Source organism: Felis catus, chromosome B2, assembly GCF_018350175.1.
Source record: "Felis catus isolate Fca126 chromosome B2, F.catus_Fca126_mat1.0, whole genome shotgun sequence".
NCBI classification, from domain to species: domain Eukaryota; kingdom Metazoa; phylum Chordata; class Mammalia; order Carnivora; family Felidae; genus Felis; species Felis catus.
Window position 1 is genome coordinate 3,074,169 of NC_058372.1, and position 20,181 is coordinate 3,094,349.

Consider the following 20,181-nt stretch of genomic DNA (forward strand, 5'->3'; position numbering starts at 1 on the left):
TGTCACATCGTTCACCTGTATACTTAAAAATACTCTCAATAAATATTTGAAAAAAATGTTATGTGAACGGCCCATTGATTTCTATTATTTCTCTTTCAGATCATGTGATTTTTTTTTCTTTAAAACATGCACACGTTCTTGAGAAGTTTGTAAAATGAGCTCTTTATTTAGATTTGCAAGACTGTAGGATCCAGAGTCAAGCTCAGCCCCATCAATTTCCCTCCACACGCACAATACACACTTGTATGTATATACATTGCCATGTTCTGCGGCCTTATTGAAGGTCATGAGCCTTCATCTTTCCCAGTTTATGCTGACAATGCTTCTGTAGTTTTTAATTTTTCCAGATAGAATTGCTTTTGTTTTTCCAATTTTGCTTTATTTGAATCTTCATGGCAATTTTTCATTTGGGAGCATTGACGTTCTAGATAATTCTGAGCTGTGTTTGACTCTCTTAACTGTCCCTAATTTCTTTCAGATGTTCCTTTTGTCATCTGCCGAGAGAGAGTGCCTCACACTGAGGGGTCTCAAAATCCCGCCCATTCTCGGAGGCTTGATTAGATGTAAGGATATGAGACTCAAGAAATGTAGAGAGACGATCAGACGAATCCATTGGTGGTTGTCTTTTCAGGCTCATCCACTGATGGAGGAACAAGACGTTTTCGGAGATGACACTTGTTCAGCACCAGGAGGTGTTCTTCTCTGCTCAATACTGACTTCTTACAGCCACCGAGGTGCTTCTCAGTGCTGGGCCCTTTCACTCACCTCCTTCACTGTTAGAATGAACAAGCAACATCAAGGCTATACCTTACTGAGGGATGGAATCTGAGACTTTCCATCTCAAATATGACAGTGTTTGGATCTTGGAGATATTGTCATTGGTAAAAATAGCGGTGTCTATCCAAGGTCAGGCAGATGGGCTAGAGTATACACATCTCTCTCTCTCTCTCTCTCTCACACACACACACACACACACACACACCCCAGAGTAGATAGAGTAGGAGAATAATTGAACTGGGATTAGACATGGACTCTAATCCCAGTTTGGACATTTGCTAGTTGTGAAATTTTAAGCACGACCTATCTTGGGTGAGCATTAGGGCACACAGCGCAACAATTAAGAATGTGAACTGTAAAAAAAAAAAAAAAAAAGTGAGCTCCTGTAGCCAAATCATGGGTGACCTTGGGCAAGGTATTTAACCTCTCTGAGACCGTTTTCTCATCTGTAAAATGAGGTTAATAATGACATCAATCACTTATTCAAAAATTATTTGATTATCTACAATGTGCCAGTCTCTGTTGGAGCTTATGTTTTGAGGTGAAATGTGCTAAAACACATCTGATAAGGACTACCAGGAATAAATGTATAGTCCAACAAAATTCGGTTTATTCATTCGCTGCAACAAGGTAGACCTTTACCAGTAGAAACGTGGACCATCTCACAAAGAATGAAGCAGGGTTATTGTAGGATTTCGAGGAAGAGTAAATTTTAGGTAAAATTAAATAAAGCAGCATTTTTTTTTTTTGATGGGCTCAATGCAAGGTCGGTCTGGATTAAAAAATAGACGCAGGCCTGTTGTTTTAGAAATCTCCAAGTTAACATAAACGTGACATGTTGTGCGTGAAAATGCTGTATCTGAAGCTCTGCACCCGGTTTGGAAATAGAGATTGTTTCTGTTGAAAATGGCTCGAATTCCCCAGGCAAGAGTGGGATGTTGATTTATCCTGAGAACGATGTCAAATAGTTTCTGATGGTCTCTGATTTTAGCAAAGAAGATTTCTCACTAGTTTTTTCTTAAAAAAAAAAAAGTGGGAGTAGCAAGGCAAAGGTGGGCATGCCATTAGTAAGAACGTAGGAAATCTTTAAAGAGGATCATTGTGCGCCTGGGTGGCTCAGTCGGTTAAGCCTCCAACTTCACCTCGGGTCCTGATCTCACAGTTCAAGCCCCACGTCAGGCTCTGTGCTGACAGCTCCGATTCTGTATCTCCCTCTCTCTCTGCTCCTCCCTGCTCACACGCTGTCTCTCTCTCAAAAATAAAGATTAAAAAGTAAAAACAAACAAACAAACAAACCTGTGAAATTTCACAACTGCAATATGTATGACCAATTGGGGAGAAATATTTGCTGTTAACTTTGCAGCAGGCTCTATCCGTGTCATCTGAGTCTGGTTAATGGCAGATCTGACTTCGCTTTCTCAAACGAGATAATACATACAAAGCGCGGAGAAGAGTGCCTGGCACACAGTATGCGTTTAATAATCATTGCCTGTTGCTATGGAATCTGATTTTCCTGTGGCTCTGGGATTTTAGTCGTTCAATGTATGTCGAGAGAAGATAGCAGGAAGCTTCCTTTCTCCTTCGCTTACGAGAGCAGAGTCAGTGCTGTAAAACCGAGGAACTAAATTGCACGCGAGTTACTCACGAAAACCCCACTCCCCGAGGCTGTGCCGCACCGACCAGACCAGGACCTTATATCGTTCTCCCAGACAAGCCCGGCTCCCCAGTGGCCACGCCCAGACCCCGCCCAGTTAGGGTCACGTGGACGTATGCAGCTCCGCCCCCTCCCCCCACCCCTCCCCAGTCGAGTTCGCGCAGCCGCAGACGTGGCTGGGAATTGTTGGCGGAGAAAGAGCGGGTCCTGCGGAGCCGAGAGCTGCTCAGGCGTAGTTCCTTTGGGACGGGGACCCGGTAGTCGGTGCCCCTGGCTCGGGACTGGTGGGTCAGGTCTCGCAGGCCCCGAAGTTTCGCAGGGCCTTGCCCTTTCGGAAGGGGCGGGGGGTCGCCTTTTCACCTGCTCCAGCTGTGGCCCTCGAGAGGGGCGGGGTCGAGGTTCGGCACGCCCCCCCCCCCCCCCCCCGACCCGGGCCCGGATCTGCGCGGTGTCTTCGAGGGGCTCGGTCTCCCGGGTGAGGCGGCCTCCGGGCCTCGGAGCCCGGCGCTAGCGGCCCTGGTGGCCCCACGCGCGGCCTGGGGGTCCCGCAGGGAGGAGCGGAGGGGACTCGCCCTCCCTCCCCCCCCCCCCGAGCCATTGAGGGAGCAGAGCTGCGGTAGCGCCGGGAGGCAGCCTGCGAGAGGCCCCGGCGGGAGAGGTGAGACCTCGGCCGGGAGGGGTGTGGGGGTGAGGTGGAGCCGGGACGTGGGGACACGACTGTCCTGTCGCTTCCCCGGGGGCTCAGAGAGCACGAGGGGAGGAGCTCTTCGCGAAGGTGGGGAGACAGGTGGGATCTGTGTGGAGCCCCGAGCAAAGCCCCTCCGGTGTCGCTCCCCGGGACCCCTCCTCCCACGCCGGCCTTTTATCCTTCGCGGTTCAAGGAAGAAGGCCTGGTTTGATCAGTTTCAAAGTCACCGTACCGCAGGGGGGCGTGCCGATCTAACAGCTGTACGGACAGGTGCAGCCACCAGCACCGGCAGGATGCACTCCACGCACCTGCCTTTATCGTGGTCACCCCTGCCCCCACTGCTGCCTTTATCGTAGTCACCTCTGCCCCCCACTGCTAACCGCCGGTAGCCGCAGACCGTGCCCCATCTCTCTCCTTTTGTCTTTTCCAGAACGTCCTAGAGATGGAATCTGACTCTGTATAACCTCCTGGGGCTGGCCTCTGTCACTCAGCACCAGGCCTTGGAGACTCGTTTGTCTTGTGTGAGTTGCGTATCGCTCAGTAATATTCCACTAAATAGACCGTAGTTTGTTTGGTTTTCATCTGCTTACCTGTTAAAGAACATTTAGATTGTTTCCCGGTTCTGGTCATTATGAATTATGCTGCTCTAAATGTTCAGGTACAGGTTTTTCTGTGAACATAAGTTTTCATTCAGCCTGGTTTTGAAAAGCAAACCGGTCTGAATTTGAATGCTGGTTTGAGATTTATTGATTGTGTGGTGGCCTGAGACCAGTTACTTAACTTTTTTGAGTAACTTTATCAGGGAGTTGCTGTGAGGTTAAATGACCCAGCGTATCTGTGGTTCTCCACTTTTTCAGACTCAGCAGGCCCTTTTTTATTACAAGTATTGTGGAATGCCCTCATTTCTATCCTGAAATGAAATTTATAAAATGGGTAAAACTAACGTACATAATTCTTAAGGCTATATAATGCCCTAACTTTAGAATAAAGGAGAAAGAAAAAGGAACGCACTGCAACTCAGGCCCCCCCCCCACCAAAAACAAAAAAAAACAAAAAAACCAAAAAACAAAAAAACTGACCGAATCTTAGTAAAAACTCAGAACAAAGTACCTTGATTTCGATGGTAGTTGCCTTTATAGAAAAATCATTGAAAACAAAATAATCACTGAAAACAGAAACAAAACTCTGTGGTTGTGTGTAAGGAAGATTTCAGTTCTGGCCTCCTCAAACCTTGAACCACTCTATTTTCTTCACAGATGGCAAGGAAAATACAGTCTCTCGGCTGAGAACCCTTTCACCCTCCTGAAACCAACATAAATCTGCCCAGATCTGTGTCATCACATTCTTTATCCCTCCCATGTTAGTAGAGGGCTGTCTGCCCTTCTGTCTGCGCCTTGGATCCCATCCATCCTACATGTCCAAGACCTTTAATTTTCCCTTCTCCCTCTTCATAGTTTATACACCTTTGCAACTGTACCCTTCCTATTTTTTGCCCAGCTTTGAGGTGTATTTACATACAATTGTCTTCATCAATTTTATTTGAATGGTTTGAGTTTTAACAATTGTTTACGGTTGTGAAACATCTACCAAATCAAGATCTAGAACTGTATTGTCCGATTGAAGAACGCCCTAGCCATAGGTAGCTATTTAAAGTTAAATTAATTAGGGGCGCCTGGGTGGCGCAGTCGGTTGGGCAGCGGACTTCAGCCAGGTCACGATCTCGCGGTCCGTGAGTTCGAGCCCTGTGTCAGGCTCTGGGCTGATGGCTCGGAGCCTGGAGCCTGTTTCCGATTCTGTGTCTCCCTCTCTCTCTGCCCCTCCCCCATTCATGCTCTGTCTCTCTCTCTCCCCAAAATAAATAAAAACGTTGAAAAAAAAACTTAAAAAAAAAAAGTTAAATTAATTAAAATGAAATGAAATGAAGCGCTCACCTCCTTACTTGTACTAGCCATATTTCAAATCCTTATGGCCACTGCTGTATTTGACAGCCCAGGGACAGAAAGTTTTCATTTCCAAAGTTATTTTGGACAGTTCTACTCAGTGCTTCTATAGCTATAGCTCACAAATTTTGATTTGTTATGTATGTTATCATTATGTTCAAAATATTTTCTTACATTTCTTATAACTTTATAAGAAGATAAATAAAGGGGCTCCTGGGTGGCACAGTCTGTTAAGCACCTGACTCGTGATCTCCGCTCAGGTCATGATCTCGCAGTTTGCGAGTTCGATCCCCACATCGGGCCCTATGCTGATGGCGCGGAACCTACTTGGGATTCTCTCTCCTCCTCCCTGTCCCTCCCCTGCTTGTGCCTACACATGCACTTGCTCTCTCTCTCGCCAAATAAATACACTTTTTAAAAAATTTAAAAAATAATAATTTCTTGAATAATTGATTTAGCACTGTTTAGTTTCTAATTCTATGGGGATTTTTCTGGATATCTTATTGTGACTGGTTGCTAATTCCATTTTTCTCAGAGAATAGATTGTGAATGATCTCAGTCTTCTTACATCTGAAAAATGCCTTTATTTCACTTTCATTTTTGAAAGGCATTTCCTCTGTATATACAGTTCTAAGGTGACAGGTGTTTTCTCTTTGTAAGTACTTTCCAGAAGTTCCTCCATCGTCCTCTTGATCGCATGGTTTCTGACATGTTGTCTGTGTTCTTCTGTATGCAGTGTGTCTTTTTTCTCTCTGGCTGATGTTTAAGATTTTATCACTAGTTTTGACTAAATTGATTATTATATGCATTGGTTTCGTTTTCGCCGTGTTTCTGAGCTTAGAATTTGTTGAACTTCTTGGGTCTGTGGGTCTGTAGTTTTCATCAGATTTGTACAGTTTTCAGCCACTATTTCCTGACATACTTTTTCTGCCCCACTCCCCCAGTCTGTAGATTTCAAGTGCACAAATATTAGTCTGTTTAAATTTGCCCCCCACCTCACTGATACGCTGTTCATTCTTTTTAAAAAAATTATCTATTTATTTTTGGAATGTTTCTGTTGCTATCTGAAGTTCACTAACCTTCACGTTTGCAGTGTCTACTTTGCCATTGACCCATCAGTGCATTTTTCATCTTGATCATTAGTTTTTTATTTCTAGAAATTCTGTTTGAACCTTTTTTTAAATTTCCTCCACTGCTCTCTACTTATTTGGACATGTGGACTGTAGCTGTATTAATTGTAATTCTCACCTCTGTTCATTCAGATTAGTTTCATTTGACTGATTCTTTTTCATTGTGGGTTGTCATTTTATTCTGTTTTTTCCTCTAGTGATCTTTGTTTGGATGCCAGGCATTATCAATTTTTCTTTTTGAGTGCTAGGTAGTTTTGTGTTCCTAAAGGCATTTCTGAGCTTTTATCTGGGATACTTGGAAACAATTTGATCCTTCCAGGTCTTGCTTTTAAGATTTGTTAAGTGGGATCGAAGCAGTTCTCAGCCTAGGGCTAATTTTTTCCTCATGCTAAGGCGACCGTTCTGTGGATTCAATGCAGTATTTCGTGTATCGTGCAGTTTCCTAGTTTGGCTGTCAAAATGGGCCCTGTGTGAGCTCCGTGCACCGTTACCTCTAATACTTTTAAATAGTTCTTTTCCTAGCCTTGAGTAGTTTCCTCACATGCGTATGGTGATGTACACCTTGCTATATACTCAAGGGGGGCCCTCTGAAGATCTCCAGAGTTCTCTCTACAAGTCTCTTTTCTCACTACTCTGTTCAACAAACTCCGGCCACATGGGCCTCCCCAGACTCCACACTCCCCCTGTTCAGTTCTTACATATGGATTCCCTAACCCTATGCTACAGCCTGGAAACTCTGCAGGCAGGCAGTTGGAGAGATTAGTTATCTCTTGCTATATAACAAGTCACCCCCTACACTTTGCAGGCTTAAAACAACATGCATTGTTATCCCAGGGTCAGGAATGGAACATGGCTTAACTGGATCCTCTACTTCACGGTCTTTTGCAAGGGCTGCAATCAAGGCATCAGTGAGGTCTGAGACCTTATCCGAAGGCTCAAGCGGGGAAAGATTCACTTCCTAACTTACTTAAGTGGTTGTTGGCAGGATTCGGTTTGTTGAGTTCTTGGACCGAGGAACTTAGCTTCTTGTCGGCTCGTGGATGGAGGTCACCTTCGGTTCCGTGCCACACAGACCTCCAGTGTTTCAGCCTCTTCAGAGTCAGCAGGAGAAAGAGTCCACTACTAGGACGGAAATAACATTCTTTAGCAACCTCATCATTCCCTCAATGTTGCAATATTTTATTGGTTGACACATGTTACTCAAGAGAAGGGAATTACACTTGTAATGGGTCCCGGGTCATTGAGGGTCATCTCACAGGCTGCGTACCACACCAGGGCAGGGGTCACCGTTATTACTGGACGTCTGGTATCTTACCATTGTTTTATATATTTTGTCCTCTGTCGAAATCCATATTGTCACCTCCAGTTTTGTCATTGTTCATATATTTCTTGGTTGTTCCAGGCAGGAGGATAAACCTGCTTCTTGTTACTTCACTGTGGCTAGAAGTTCATTGTGGCTAGAAGGGCAAGTCCCAGCTCGGCTGCTGATTCCCATCTTTTTAAACCTACTGAGAATTGTTCTGGCCTGGCATCTGGTCTGTCCTAGTGAATGTCCCTGGGGACTTAAAGTGTGGATTCAGCAGTCGTCCGATGTTGTGTACTAAATAGCAAACAGGTCAAGGTGTCTGGCAGTGTCATTCAGATCTTCTGTGTCCTTGCTGTTTTTTAAAGTGCATTTGGTCAATTGTTGAGAGATGGCTGTTGAACATGAAGAAACGTCCCTCTTCAGCTCTGACAATATTCTATCTTGAAATCTGTTATTATCTGACAATATAGCCATCCAGCCTTCTTACAGTTTGCATAATAAATCTGTCTCTATCCATTTACCCTTGATCTCTGACTTCACATAGGAAGTAATGTCTCTTGTAGAAAATATATAGTTTGTCTTCTCTATCTTGATCTCTGCCTTTTAATCAGAGAGCTTAGAGGAGGATTAGACAGACGTTTTTCTTTAAGAGCCAAATGGTAAATACTCCAGCCTTGGTGGGCCATTCACTCAACTCTGCCAATAAAGAGAAAGCCGCGGTGGGGCGCCTGGGTGGCTCAGTCAGGTGGGCAGCCGACTTCGGCTCAGGTCATGATCTCATGATCCGTGAGTTCCAGCCCCGCATCGCATCGGGCTCTGTGCTGACAGCTCAGAGCCTGGAGCCCATTTCAGATTCTGTGTCTCCCTCTCTCTCTGACCCTCCCCTGTTCATGCTCTGTCTCTCTGTCTCAAAAATAAATAAACGTTAAAAAAAAAAAAGAGAGAAAGCCATGGTAGACGGTGTGTAAATGAATGGGTGCAGCTATGATCCAGTAAAACTTTATTTTCAGAAACCGGTATCGGCCAGATTGGCCCTCAGGCCATAATTTGTCAACCCTTGGTTTCGACTATTTGAATTTACTGTAATTACTGGTACGTTTGGGTTTGTCTTACCATTGTTCATCCCTTTGTTTTCCCCTGATTTTCCTTTTCTTCTGTTTTGTGGACCATTTAAATACTTTTAGATATTTGTTTTAAGTTTTCCTATTAGCTTTTTAGCTGTGCTAAAAAGGAGCTGTGCTCCTTTTCATTATTATTTTTAGCAGTTCCTCTAGGGATTACAATATACATCCTTAATTCTTCAGTCTTCTTAGCATTAACATTTCACTTCCCATAAAAATGTGGAAACCTTACAACCACATAGGTCCAATTACCACACTCCATTCTTTTGTTCTAGCTGGCTCATGTATTACCTGTACATATGTTACGAATTGTACTAGGCAGTGTTATAATTTTTCCTTTACATAGTCGTATGTATGATAAAAAATTAGATAAAAGCAAGCTCTTACATTTTAATTTACCCGGATATTTACCATTTCTAATACTTTAAATTTCTTTGTGGGGATCAGAATTTCCATCTGGTGTCATTTTCCTTCATCCTGAAGAACTTAATCGCTTCGGCAACAATCGGAAAAAAAAAACCCAAAAGACACGCTTGGTCGTCTGTCAGTGTGCCTTGTCGTGGTAAAGAGGCCCATCTCCCAGTCACGTTAGCCAGAGACCCAGAAGTGCACCGTTACAGCCCCTTCTGTCTCGCCCGCGTGTCCAGCTTGTCACCACGCCCTGTCAACGTTGCCTCCTACGCGTATTGCCAATGTGTCCCTTCTTTCTGTCTCTGCTCACTTTCTCTCTAATCCGCGTTCTCATCTCGCCTAGATTTCTGCAGCATCCACACCAGTCCTGTTTCGTGTCCGTTCTGGCCTTTCCACCTCCCTACTCCCTGCCAGAGAGAGAGCCTCTCTAGCACCCAGATCTGCTTTTGTCATCTTCTGTCCCCTCCTCTGAGATGGCTTCTTCCTGTGTCAGGTTGAAGACTGTATGCTCTTGCCCGGGCTGTGACCTCCCAGAGCTGGCCTCTCCCCCTGCAGTGGCATTCTCCACCCACCCCCCACCCCCCATTCGTTCATACACCTTGTCTGCTCCGTGCACGCGGCCTCCTTCGGCGTCTCACCTTCGCGTGTCCCCTGGAGGGATGCTGCCTTCGCACCAGCTGCTGCTTCCTCTGCTCGGGGCGCTTTTCTTTATCTTGTCGCCCCGGTGACTCCTACTGATCCCTCGGGATTTGGTCCAGCATCGTCTCTTCAAGTAAACCCCGCCGAAACCCTGACCAGGTCAGACCGCCTTATTAAAGACGCTCATGGCCTCACACGACTCTTCTCTAGGACACCCGTCACAACTATAGTTACCTATTTGTTTGTGTGACTATTTGGTTATTGTTTATCTCCTGGACACTCAGCTCCGTGCGATCAGGTACCATGTTTTGTTAAGCTCTGTATTGTCAGTACTGAGCACCGGGTTCAATAAATATTGGTTGAAAGAATAAAGGTGTATTCATTCGGTCATTTATTCCAAAACAGAGGTATCCGAGTATATGTGCCGTCGAAGCGAGCACCAAAAGCAGAGGTATCCTAAAACTACTTGGAAGGAGAAAGATAATCAGGAGGCATTATTATAATGGTAAAATGTGCAATTCTCTGTGACACCAGCTGGGTGTCCAGTTCAGTTCTGACCCTAATCAGAGCTAGCGAGGACCCCAGGGGGTACGTGCTCAGTCTCACAGGACGGCCCCCCCACTTCAGATGCCGGTGGCAAGTAGCGGGTCCCCGGATTGCCCACGACCCCTGCCTGACTTGGCTACAAGTCAGAGGGTCCCATGACCTCCCTCCTTGGATTAGATCATTTGCCAGGACAGCTCACAGGACCCAGGGAAACGCTTAGGTTGACCATTTAGTGGATTGTCAAGGACGCGATAAAGGTTACAGATGAACAGCCAGACGAAGGGATACCTGGGACAGGGTTCCCAAGGGTCTGTTCTGTTTTTTTTTTCAGACTTTATGCTTTTTGCTTTTTAGGTTTTGGGGGTCCCGTTGCTGCATTCTCTTGGAGACGGTCTTGTCAGCGGTGTCCAGTCTGCTAGTGAGTTCTTCGAAGGCACTCTTCGTTTCTACTGGTTGTGTTTTAAATCTCTAGCATGTCTTTTTGGTTGTGCTTACACTGCCCATCTGCTCTTGCCTGCTGCCTACCTTCTCCATTCGACCATTTAGCTTATTAATTACAGTAGTTTTAAATTCCCAGTGTCAGGAGTCCAGTGTGCCCGCCGTGTCTGTGTATTCTACGAGGTGGCTGTCTCTCCCCACCGTACTCCATGTACTTACAAAGAGCGTTACTCCTTTTCTTTCAGAAGAGTCCGATTTCCTTGGCCTCCTTGTATCTATTGAGTCCGCTGTCCTTCACGAACCCACCTTCTCATGCTGTGCGTGACAGCGCAGAGCTCCACTTCACCTGATTTTCTGACTCCTCCGTGGGTTCCTTCAGTGGTTCTATTTGTGCCTCTTAACGGGTATCTGCGAAAAGTTGTTCTGCAGTGGTTGTTTTGGTTTATGGGCTGAAAATCCCTCTTAGCGTTTATGCAGTAGATGCTCTCAAACATGTACTGCTCCAAATATTAGGGTAATGGCTTTAACTCACCTTTAGCTTTAAGTAATTTCTAGGGCTTGGTTGCCAAAAAAGGACAACAACAAACAAACACGCCCACACACACACCTGGCCGGACTCATCTTTAAAAACGGCTGTCATTGGGGCATTCTCATAAGAAAACCACCAGCATTTGTCCACTCACCAAGCATTCGTCAGGCATAGTCTGTGTGCCAAAAACCATACCAGGAGTTGAGGGCTCGGAGGTTAAAGACTTTAGTCCGTGACCTCCAGAAGCTCAACGTCCAGTGAAAACACTGGTGGGTGCTGTGATGGAGTAGTGTGGACACAGCATGGGAGCAGTGGTGAGGAAGGGGCTCTGGGGCTGTCTTTAATCCTGGCTCTGCCACTTACTAGCTGTGAAGGCTTTGCACAAATGCCCTAAACTCTCTAAGCCAACATGACCAGTTGAAATATAATGCAAACCACATGTGTCATTTAAAAAATTTCCTAGTAGTCATGTTTAAGAAAAGTAATGAGAAACAAGTAGAATTAACTTTAAGGATATCTTTTTTTGAATCCCGTGTGTGTAAAACTTAACACGTAATCAATATAAAAAGTTATTAATGGGACATTTTCCTTTTTTTTTTTTAATCTTCAAAATCTGGTGTGTATTTTACACAGAGTACAGCTCAGTTGGAGTGGCCATGTTTCTGGTGTCCAGCAGCCACACGTGGCTAGAGGTCGGTGCACAGGGCTTTATGGGTTTATGCCCCTTCCCTCACTCGTAAAATGGAGACAAAAATAGCTTCTACCCATGGAGTTCCAGTAAAGGATAAGTGATTAAATACATGTAAAGTACTTAGAACAGTGATTGTTCAAAGCATAAGCACTTGTTAAATATTAGCTGTTATTATTTGTAGGAACAATTGTTTTATGATGACAGAGGCTCAGAGAACATAGATAAGGAGCCTAGAACAGGTGACGTTAGAACTGAATCCTGAAGAATGAGCAGGAATCGGCATAGCAAACAGTAGGTGGTTCAAGGGCAGTTCTGGACAAAAGATCAAGTGCAGGGAGACATGAGAGACTTGATAAGTGCTAGGAAGTGGACACAGGGTGGCTGGAGCGTAGGGTGTGTGCGAGAGTGACAAATGGCGAGGCTGACTGGTGATGGGTCAGCTCACGAAGGACCTCCATCTCGAAAGTATGAGAAGAATTTAAGTATTTGGAACAAATTCACACCGTAAGTGGTACTGAGGACTGGAAAGAGGCCAGATGGGAGGGCTTCCCCTGATGTCACACAGATAGTCGTAGAAAAGTGGGATTAAAGCTCTGGATTTTCTGTGTCTTTACCCATTATCCTCTGCTCCATCAGGCAGCTCCCCAGGGCAGCAGAGAGTAAGATTCAACTCTGGAATGCTGGCTTGTGTGTAACTTGAGGCAAGTGACTTCAGCACCCTGAACCTCCCTTAAAGTAAGATCCTGTCTTCCACCTCACAGGGTTTTTAGGAGAATTAACTATGTCAGTATTGTGGGTCAGCTCGGAATAAATTCAAGAACTGTTAGCTCCACAGCCAAGAGAGTCTTCCAAGTTTCTTTCCCCCCAAGACAAGAAACAGTAACTCTGGAGACACAAATACGTGCACATCAGATAAGGGGTAAACAACAAAAGGCATGGCTTTTAGGTATTGAAATTGGAAGTTGAAACAGTACAGGAAATATTGTGGGAGATCCGGAAAATGGGAGTTAAGACTGTCATGGGGCTTATGTAATTTGAGTGGGGCTCTAAAATATGGTCAGGATTTAGGTGGGCAAAATCAGGAAGGAAAGAAAGACTTTGGGGGCAGGAGAAGGAACGATGAGTTACATGAGGAATGAACGTTGAATGTTGGGAATACAGTTAATAAGACCACTAATTCCTTGTGTTTAATGCTTGCCTGTGATATGCCGTGATCACTGAAAACGGATGTTTAAGTGAACAAATCTACTGCTTACTATCCCTTCTGGGGAACCTTACCAGCCCAAAGTAAAAGACTGCATAGGTGCTAACACTTGGGGGTCGTCTAATGAAACAGCCAAGTCCGTGCCCAGCATCCTGCGATGAAACCCATCATTTATCATGTCCTTACACACAAGCACTTAACTTTCAACCAGCACATCGGTAACTCGGTCTTAAGCATGAACCCATAATTAAAAACTACTTCTAGGCACGCTAACATAGAAGATGAAGGGTCATCTCTCTTGTTTGCCTTCTATTCATAGTGTTTCTTGTCTTTCTGTCCATGACTGAGAGTAAAAAAGAAATACGTTGTCCTTGGAAAGCCATGAGAATTATTTTTCATTGCAAAAGAGTAGATTTCTCCCTATTCAGCTTTCCTTTTCTTTCCCTCTTCTTACATTAAATGTAAAACAGTAATGTCAGTAGCAGTTATTCACCAAAGGGGAATTAGGTAAAAGTATTGTTTTGTGTAAGTCAAAAAAACAAATTTAAAAGAAATGTTTTTGTTGTTGTTGTTTTTAAGCTTTTCTTTTTATGTCATCTCTGCACCCAACATCAGGCCCAAAAAGAAAAGTTTTCTCTCTTTTAACGTCTATTCATTTTTGAGAGAGAGAGATAGAGTGCGAGTGGGGGAGGGGCAGAGACAGAGGGAGACACAGAATCGGAAGCAGGCTCCAGGCTCCCAGCCGTCAGCACAGAGCCCGACACGGGGCTCAAACCCACGAATCGTGAGATCATGACCTGAGCTGAAGCCGGACACTTCACTGACGGAGCCACCCAGGCACCCCGAAAGAAAAGGTTTTTTTTTTTAAAGTTCTTTTTTTTTTTCCAACGTTTATTTATTTTTGGGACAGAGAGAGACAGAGCATGAACGGGAGAGGGGCAGAGAGAGAGGGAGACACAGAATTGGAAACAGGCTCCAGGCTCTGAGCCATCAGCCCAGAGCCTGACGCGGGGCTCGAACTCCTGGACCGCGAGATCGTGACCTGGCTGAAGTCGGGCGCTTAACCGACTGTGCCACCCAGGCGCCCCAGAAAAGGTTTTTTAAAGAGACATTTAAAGAGCTCTTAATGGGCTTTAGGATAATAGTTTCAATGCTGATTAAGTACTTTTCTCACAGAAGACTCCCTAGAAGCCATTTCTCTTTGATCACAGTTCTCCTTTCCTAATACCTCCTCATCTTCATGTTCTTCTTTTTTGTAATCTCTTCAGTTTAGACTTTTCCTGAACCACCTCTTCACCTGACCGTGTTTGCTCCATTCCCTTCGGTCACTTTCACTTAGCTCCACCCCCTTCACACCACTAGCATTTCCTCTCCGGAGAGCAGGTAATATTTACATCCCCCTGTTGTATGATCTCAGTGTTTACAGCTTCATTACCCCATTCCTCACAGAGCAGCTTCTTATATTCCAGCTTTGGACTTTCATGTCTTGCAGATGGCGAGTCTGGACCTGAAGCCCGAGAAGTCAACACTACAGCAGCAGGACATTTTCAAAGAAATTCCATCCCGAGGAATAGACACGGAAGAACTTACAAAGATAAAGTCTGTGTTGGGAGGTACCTGGAGACCCAGAGAACAGTTTAAGAATCGGCACATCTGGGACGAGATAAAGTCACCTGCATGGAAATTCCTGCCCAAGAAAGAGGTATAGAAGCTAATGAATTTGGAAAAGCTGTCACTGTACAATCAATAGTTTCGGAGCAGTATGAGCCTGTAGAACGGTGTGTTCGTGAACATGCTACACGTGGGAAAATCTTCCAACAAAACTCAGACTTAATTATACAAAGGGAGTGTGATGGAAAGAGACCTTGTGAATGTAGTGGATGCGGGAAAGCCTTAAGAGACCACACCACTCTTATTCAACGTGAAAGAACGCATACTGGAGAGCGACCCTACAGATGTAACGAATGCGGAAAGGGATTTAACCAGAGTTCCCACCTGACAAACCATCAGAAGACTCACACAGGGGAAAAGCCCTACAAATGCAATGAATGTGGGAAGGCCTTCAGTTATTGTTCAGTCCTTATTCAACATCAGAGAATTCATAGTGGGGAGAGACCTTATGAGTGCACTGAATGCGGTAAGACGTTTAGCCGTAGCACATACCTTACTCAGCATCAAAGAATTCACACTGGTGAGAAACCCTATAAATGTCTTGAATGTGGAAAGGCTTTTAGCCAGAGCACGCATCTTACTCTACATCAGAGAATTCATACTGGAGAGAAACCTTACGAATGCAGTGAATGTGGTAAAACCTTCAGTCAGAGTGCACATCTTACCCAACATCAAAGAATTCATACAGGAGAAAAGCCCTATGAATGTAATGCCTGTGGAAAAGCCTTCAGTGATCACTCCGCTCTTATTCGACATCATATCATCCACACTGGGGAGAAACCTCATGAATGTAATGACTGTGGAAAAGCTTTCAGCTACTGCTCCGACCTGATTCAACACCAGAGAACACATACTGGAGAGAAACCATACAGGTGCAGTGAATGTGGGAATGCCTTTAGTGACTGTTCAGCCCTTATCCAGCATCAAAGAATTCACACCGGGGAGAAGCCCTATGAGTGTCGTGAATGCGGGAAAGCCTTTGGTAACTACTCAGCTCTCACTCGCCATCAAAGAACTCATACTGGGGAGAAACCCTATGAATGTAAGGAATGTGGAAAAACCTTTAGCAGAAGCACATACCTCACTCAACATCAGGGAAGTCACACAGGAGATAAACCATATAAATGTCATGAGTGCGAGAAAACTTTTGCCCAGAGTTCATTCCTTACGCAACACATGAGGGTTCACACTGGAGAAAAACCCTACAGGTGTAATGAGTGTGGGAAAGCTTTCAGTGACCGCTCAGGGCATATCCAGCATCAGAGAACTCACACTGGTGAGAAGCCCTACGAATGTAATGATTGTGGGAAAGCTTTCAGTTTCTGCTCAGCCCTTATTCAACATAAGAGAATTCATACTGGAGAGAAGCCCTATAAATGCAATGACTGCGGAAAAGCCTTTAGCGATAGGTCAGCACTTATTCAACATCAGAGAACTCACACTGGAGAGAAACCCTATAAGTGTAACGTATGTGGAAAAGCCTTCAGTCAGAGTACAAACCTCAGAAATCACCAGAAAACTCATTCTAGTGAAAAATCCTATACATGTAGTGAATGTGGAAAAGCCTTTAGTTACTGCTCAGGCCTCATTCAACATCAAATCATTCATACTGGAGAGAAGCCTTATGCGTGCAGTGAATGTGGCAGAGCCTTCAGCCGGAGGACAGACCTTAAAAAACATCAGAAGACTCATACTGAAGAGAAACTCTACAAATGTAATGAATGTGGAAAAGCCTTTAGCCAGAGCACGTATCTTACAAAACACCAGAAAATTCACAGTGCCGAGAAAGCAAATATACATACTGCCTGTAGGAAAACCGTTAAGAAAAACTCTTCTGTTCAACGTGAAAAATCTCACACTGGAGAGAAATCCTCTGAATGCCCTGAGAGTCTGGCTGCTGTGGAGACCAGGGAAACAGAAGGATCATGAAAACTGTCAACTAGAGTGGCCACATGGCTTAGTGGGAAGAGCGCATTTATGGGTTTTAGAGTTCCTGGGTTCTAATCTCAGCTCTATTACTAACTGAGTGCATTACTTACTTTAGGGTAAGTCACTTTACCTCTTTAAACCTTAATTTACTCACCTGAAAAATTTGAAGGTCTGCCTAATTGATCTTTAAGATCCACATTTATTTTATTTATTACCAATGTAGGCTTTTACAGAGGTGATTCTTAAGTTGTGACCTATTTATTCTACAACAGTTCTGATTTACATTGTGAGGATGTGGCCATCATTATGGATTCAGTAAAGATATGGCCTACACACTATTTATTACCATGGGTCCTCCAAAATTAAACATACTATGACTATTCAAGGAAATTAAGAGATAAAGTAATATGAATTCTGTTAATTATTGCAGTAGGAAGGTTGGGATCTTTTCTTGATTAAGAATATGCTGTTGGATAAAACCTCAAAAAGAATGAATCAAATTATTGGTAAAGGCTGGGTTACCTAGAATCCACCCAAACTTAATGGTGCAATATAAATTTTCTCTATTAAGTTCAATTGGTTGCTATCATGTCCCAAGTGAAAAAGAACTGGAAAGCAGTTCTAAAGTCTCGAGCAGATTTCTAAGAACAGATGAAATTGGAAAGTGTATTTGCCATTTCCACCTAAATATGTAAAGGCCACGTGAATGAAACTGAATGTTGATCTAGGAGAGTCTGTTGGTCTCTTTTTCCTATGATTACAGAGACAATAGCCTGAAAATATGAAGATTTATTTCAGAAGCCTGTGATACTAAGTTGACCAGTTAATTTTTTTCCAGATTTTCTGTGATGCCTGTGCATTGTTTTATAATCAAAGAAACAATTTTTAAAAGGAATTTGATAACTAAGCAAATTTAATGGTTTTGGAATAGGAGACTACTTTAGCAAATTATGCAATGGATTTAGAAACTCTGAGCACAAGTTTAAGACTGTCATAAAGCTGTTTTGTGGCATTTTTGTTGTTGCTGTCTCAGCCTGTTTCCCCCTGCAGCAAACATCGCTTTCCCACGGAGACACATTTCAGCCAGGCGGTTCTCACTTTCTCTCCTGCTTCCCAACACTCTGACCATGTGCTAACTGCACTTAGTATACCCTTCTTGTTTACCTTCCTCAGCCCTGTCTCTTTCAAGCTTCGTCTTATGGCCTGGCACACACACACTGTTGGGTGGTGGTGGTGATAATGGTGATGATGATGGTGATGACGATGGTGGTGGTGGTGATGGTGATGATGATGGTGGTGGTGATGATGATGGTGATGATGATGGTGTGATGATGGTGGTGATGACAGTGGTGATGACAGTGATGATGGTGATGATGCTGGTGATGGTGGTGGTGATAGTGATGATGATGGTGATGACAGTGATGCTGGTGATGATGATGGTGATGATGGTGATCAGCACTCATCTCTTTTTTCTTTGCATTTCTGTAACATTTATTCACATGGACTTTTTAGTATCTAGTGGTTCCTTGATGCTCAGTAGGAATATGGAAAGTAGGTTCTATACCTTAGTTTTAAACCTTCACAGAAACTAAGTCAAAGTAGAAATACAGTAGATGTTCAATAATCTTCATTGACTGAGGAAGGGAAGGTGCTGTTTACCACTGACTAAAGAAGGGCAGGTACCATGGGAGCACTGATGGGAGGGATGGCGGGCCCTGTGGGAGCACTCACCGAGGAAAGGTCGATGCTGTGGGAGCACTGACGGAGAGAGGGCGGGCCCTGTGGGAGCACTGACTGAGGGAGAATGGATGCCATGGGAGCACTGACAGAGGGAGGGTGGTGCTGTGGGAGCACTCACTGAAGGAAGGATGAAGGGCACCATGGGAGCATTGTCAGAGGGAAGGCAGGTACTGTGGGACGATTGAGAGAGGGAGGGTGGTCACCCTGGGAGCACTGACAGAGGGAGGGCAGCCACCGTGCGAGCCCTAATGGAGGGAGGGCGGATGCTGTGGGAGCACTGACGGAGGGAGGGAGGGTGCTGTAGGGGCGCTGACTGAAGGAGGGCAGTGCTCGGGAGCACCGCAGGAGGGAAGCAGGTGCCGTGACTCAGGAAAGGAAGGTGCTGTTTACCGTTGACTGAGGAAGCATGCGTTATATGTGTTATACCTAGATGATTTCCTTTGTCAACCCCTTAGCAAGCAGGTTTGGCTCGGTATTCAGAGTGTTTGCATTTGTTAGGATTAGGGGTGTCTCTCATAACAGACCCAGACCAGTGGTGGCACACAGATTATGCACATGAGCACGGGGGCTCCCTGGGCATGGGAACTCCAAGATGGCAGGAACACAGGCTTTCAGTCTCGTTGCCCCACCATCCTCGCTGTGTGCCTTGGCCTTGACATCCAGGCATCTTCTCCCTCTTCAAGACGGCAGAAGTGAAAGGACATCTCTCTCCCACTAGGAGTGTGACCTAATCTGGAAGTTTTGTGCATTATATTACTCATATCCCATTGACCGTAAACGGGCCATAGTGATATGGGAACAAAGGCAGGAGGAAATGGCAGGTAAAATCAACTTTCCTCAGAACCTGCAGCCCTTTGGCAAATACTCAGGGAAAGACAGAGCACAACATTCCTCCAGGAGCTCCTACTGTCAATGCTAATGCTTTGCTCGAGGGGAAGACAACCTTGGCCTGAGGATAGCTGGCTCTCCTGCATCCTGTGAGTCTTCCGTAGGTATGAAAGTCCCGCTGGAAACCTCCCCGTGACTTTACCTCCCCCAACCCCATAGTACATAATCGTCTCTGCTCATGGTCCTGGGACAGCTCTTCCTGCCCACATGTCCTGTCCCCGAGCTTTAATAAAACCACCTTTTTGCCCTGAGGACACCTCAAGAATTCTCTCTTGGCCGTGGGCTCTGGACCCCAGCACCACTCCCAAACCCCACCGCTGTGACCTCATGTCCTGCAGAAGGAGAAGGAGCAAAGTCATGTGTCGTTCTAAAGGGGAGAATGGTAATAAACAGCCAGCTGTGATCTCAGAGCGATTGTGCTCCTTGTCGCTGACATTGCAGTAGAAACGCCCTGGCTTCATAACGCAGGGCCCAGGAGTTCAGTCTGGAGGGCAGGCTGGCAGGTGGTCCCCTAGGGCCGCTGGGGAACAGGGGAAGTAGGGAGACCGGTCTGCACAGGCCAGGTGCTCTCAGGAGGGGCAGGCCGTGCTCCCCATCCGCAAGGGGAAATTCAGCTGATTTCTAAATGCATTAACATTTACTATAAGGCCTTTCTCGCCACACGATGCGCCCAGAGCTGGGCACCAAGCCAAGTAAAGGCACCCCCAAAGCAGGCACGTGACCAAGGATATCTCAAACGGGTTTCAAGCCGGGTGAAGGTCTGTGTTGGCGTGTGCTCGTGCGCTCTTTGCACAAGTCTGTCCGAGAAACTGGAGCACTGGTTTTCCTCCAGCCTATCTGGAAACCAAAGCGATAAGGCCGAAAGAGACCCGAAATCCA

At 45.2% G+C, this 20,181-nt stretch overlaps 1 protein-coding gene across 8 annotated transcripts; it reads left to right on the forward strand.

The window, feature by feature from the left end:
• The first annotated feature begins 2,591 nt into the window (after positions 1-2,591).
• On the forward strand, positions 2,592-17,686 carry LOC101081890 (zinc finger protein 883-like). Of its 8 annotated transcripts, none has more exons than XM_023254654.2 (4): positions 2,592-3,089; positions 3,550-3,640; positions 10,567-10,630; positions 14,567-17,686. In XM_023254654.2, exon 4 carries the CDS (start codon positions 14,752-14,754, stop codon positions 16,672-16,674), a length of 1,923 nt encoding a protein of 640 aa, XP_023110422.2. In that variant the 5' UTR covers positions 2,592-3,089; positions 3,550-3,640; positions 10,567-10,630; positions 14,567-14,751; the 3' UTR covers positions 16,675-17,686. The 8 variants fall into 8 exon arrangements, 5 of the variants coding, with proteins under 5 accessions (XP_023110422.2, XP_023110423.2, XP_023110424.2 ...); XR_006598540.1 differs by lacking the exon at positions 14,567-17,686 and adding an exon at positions 11,813-13,695; XM_023254656.2 differs by having other exon boundaries at positions 2,594-2,715.
• The last annotated feature ends 2,495 nt before the right edge of the window (positions 17,687-20,181 follow it).

Excerpts from the sequence above, each read along its gene's own strand:
- LOC101081890 (XM_023254654.2), top strand. The coding sequence starts at position 14,752 with ATGGAAATTCCTGCCCAAGAAAGAGGTATAGAAGCTAATGAATTTGGA.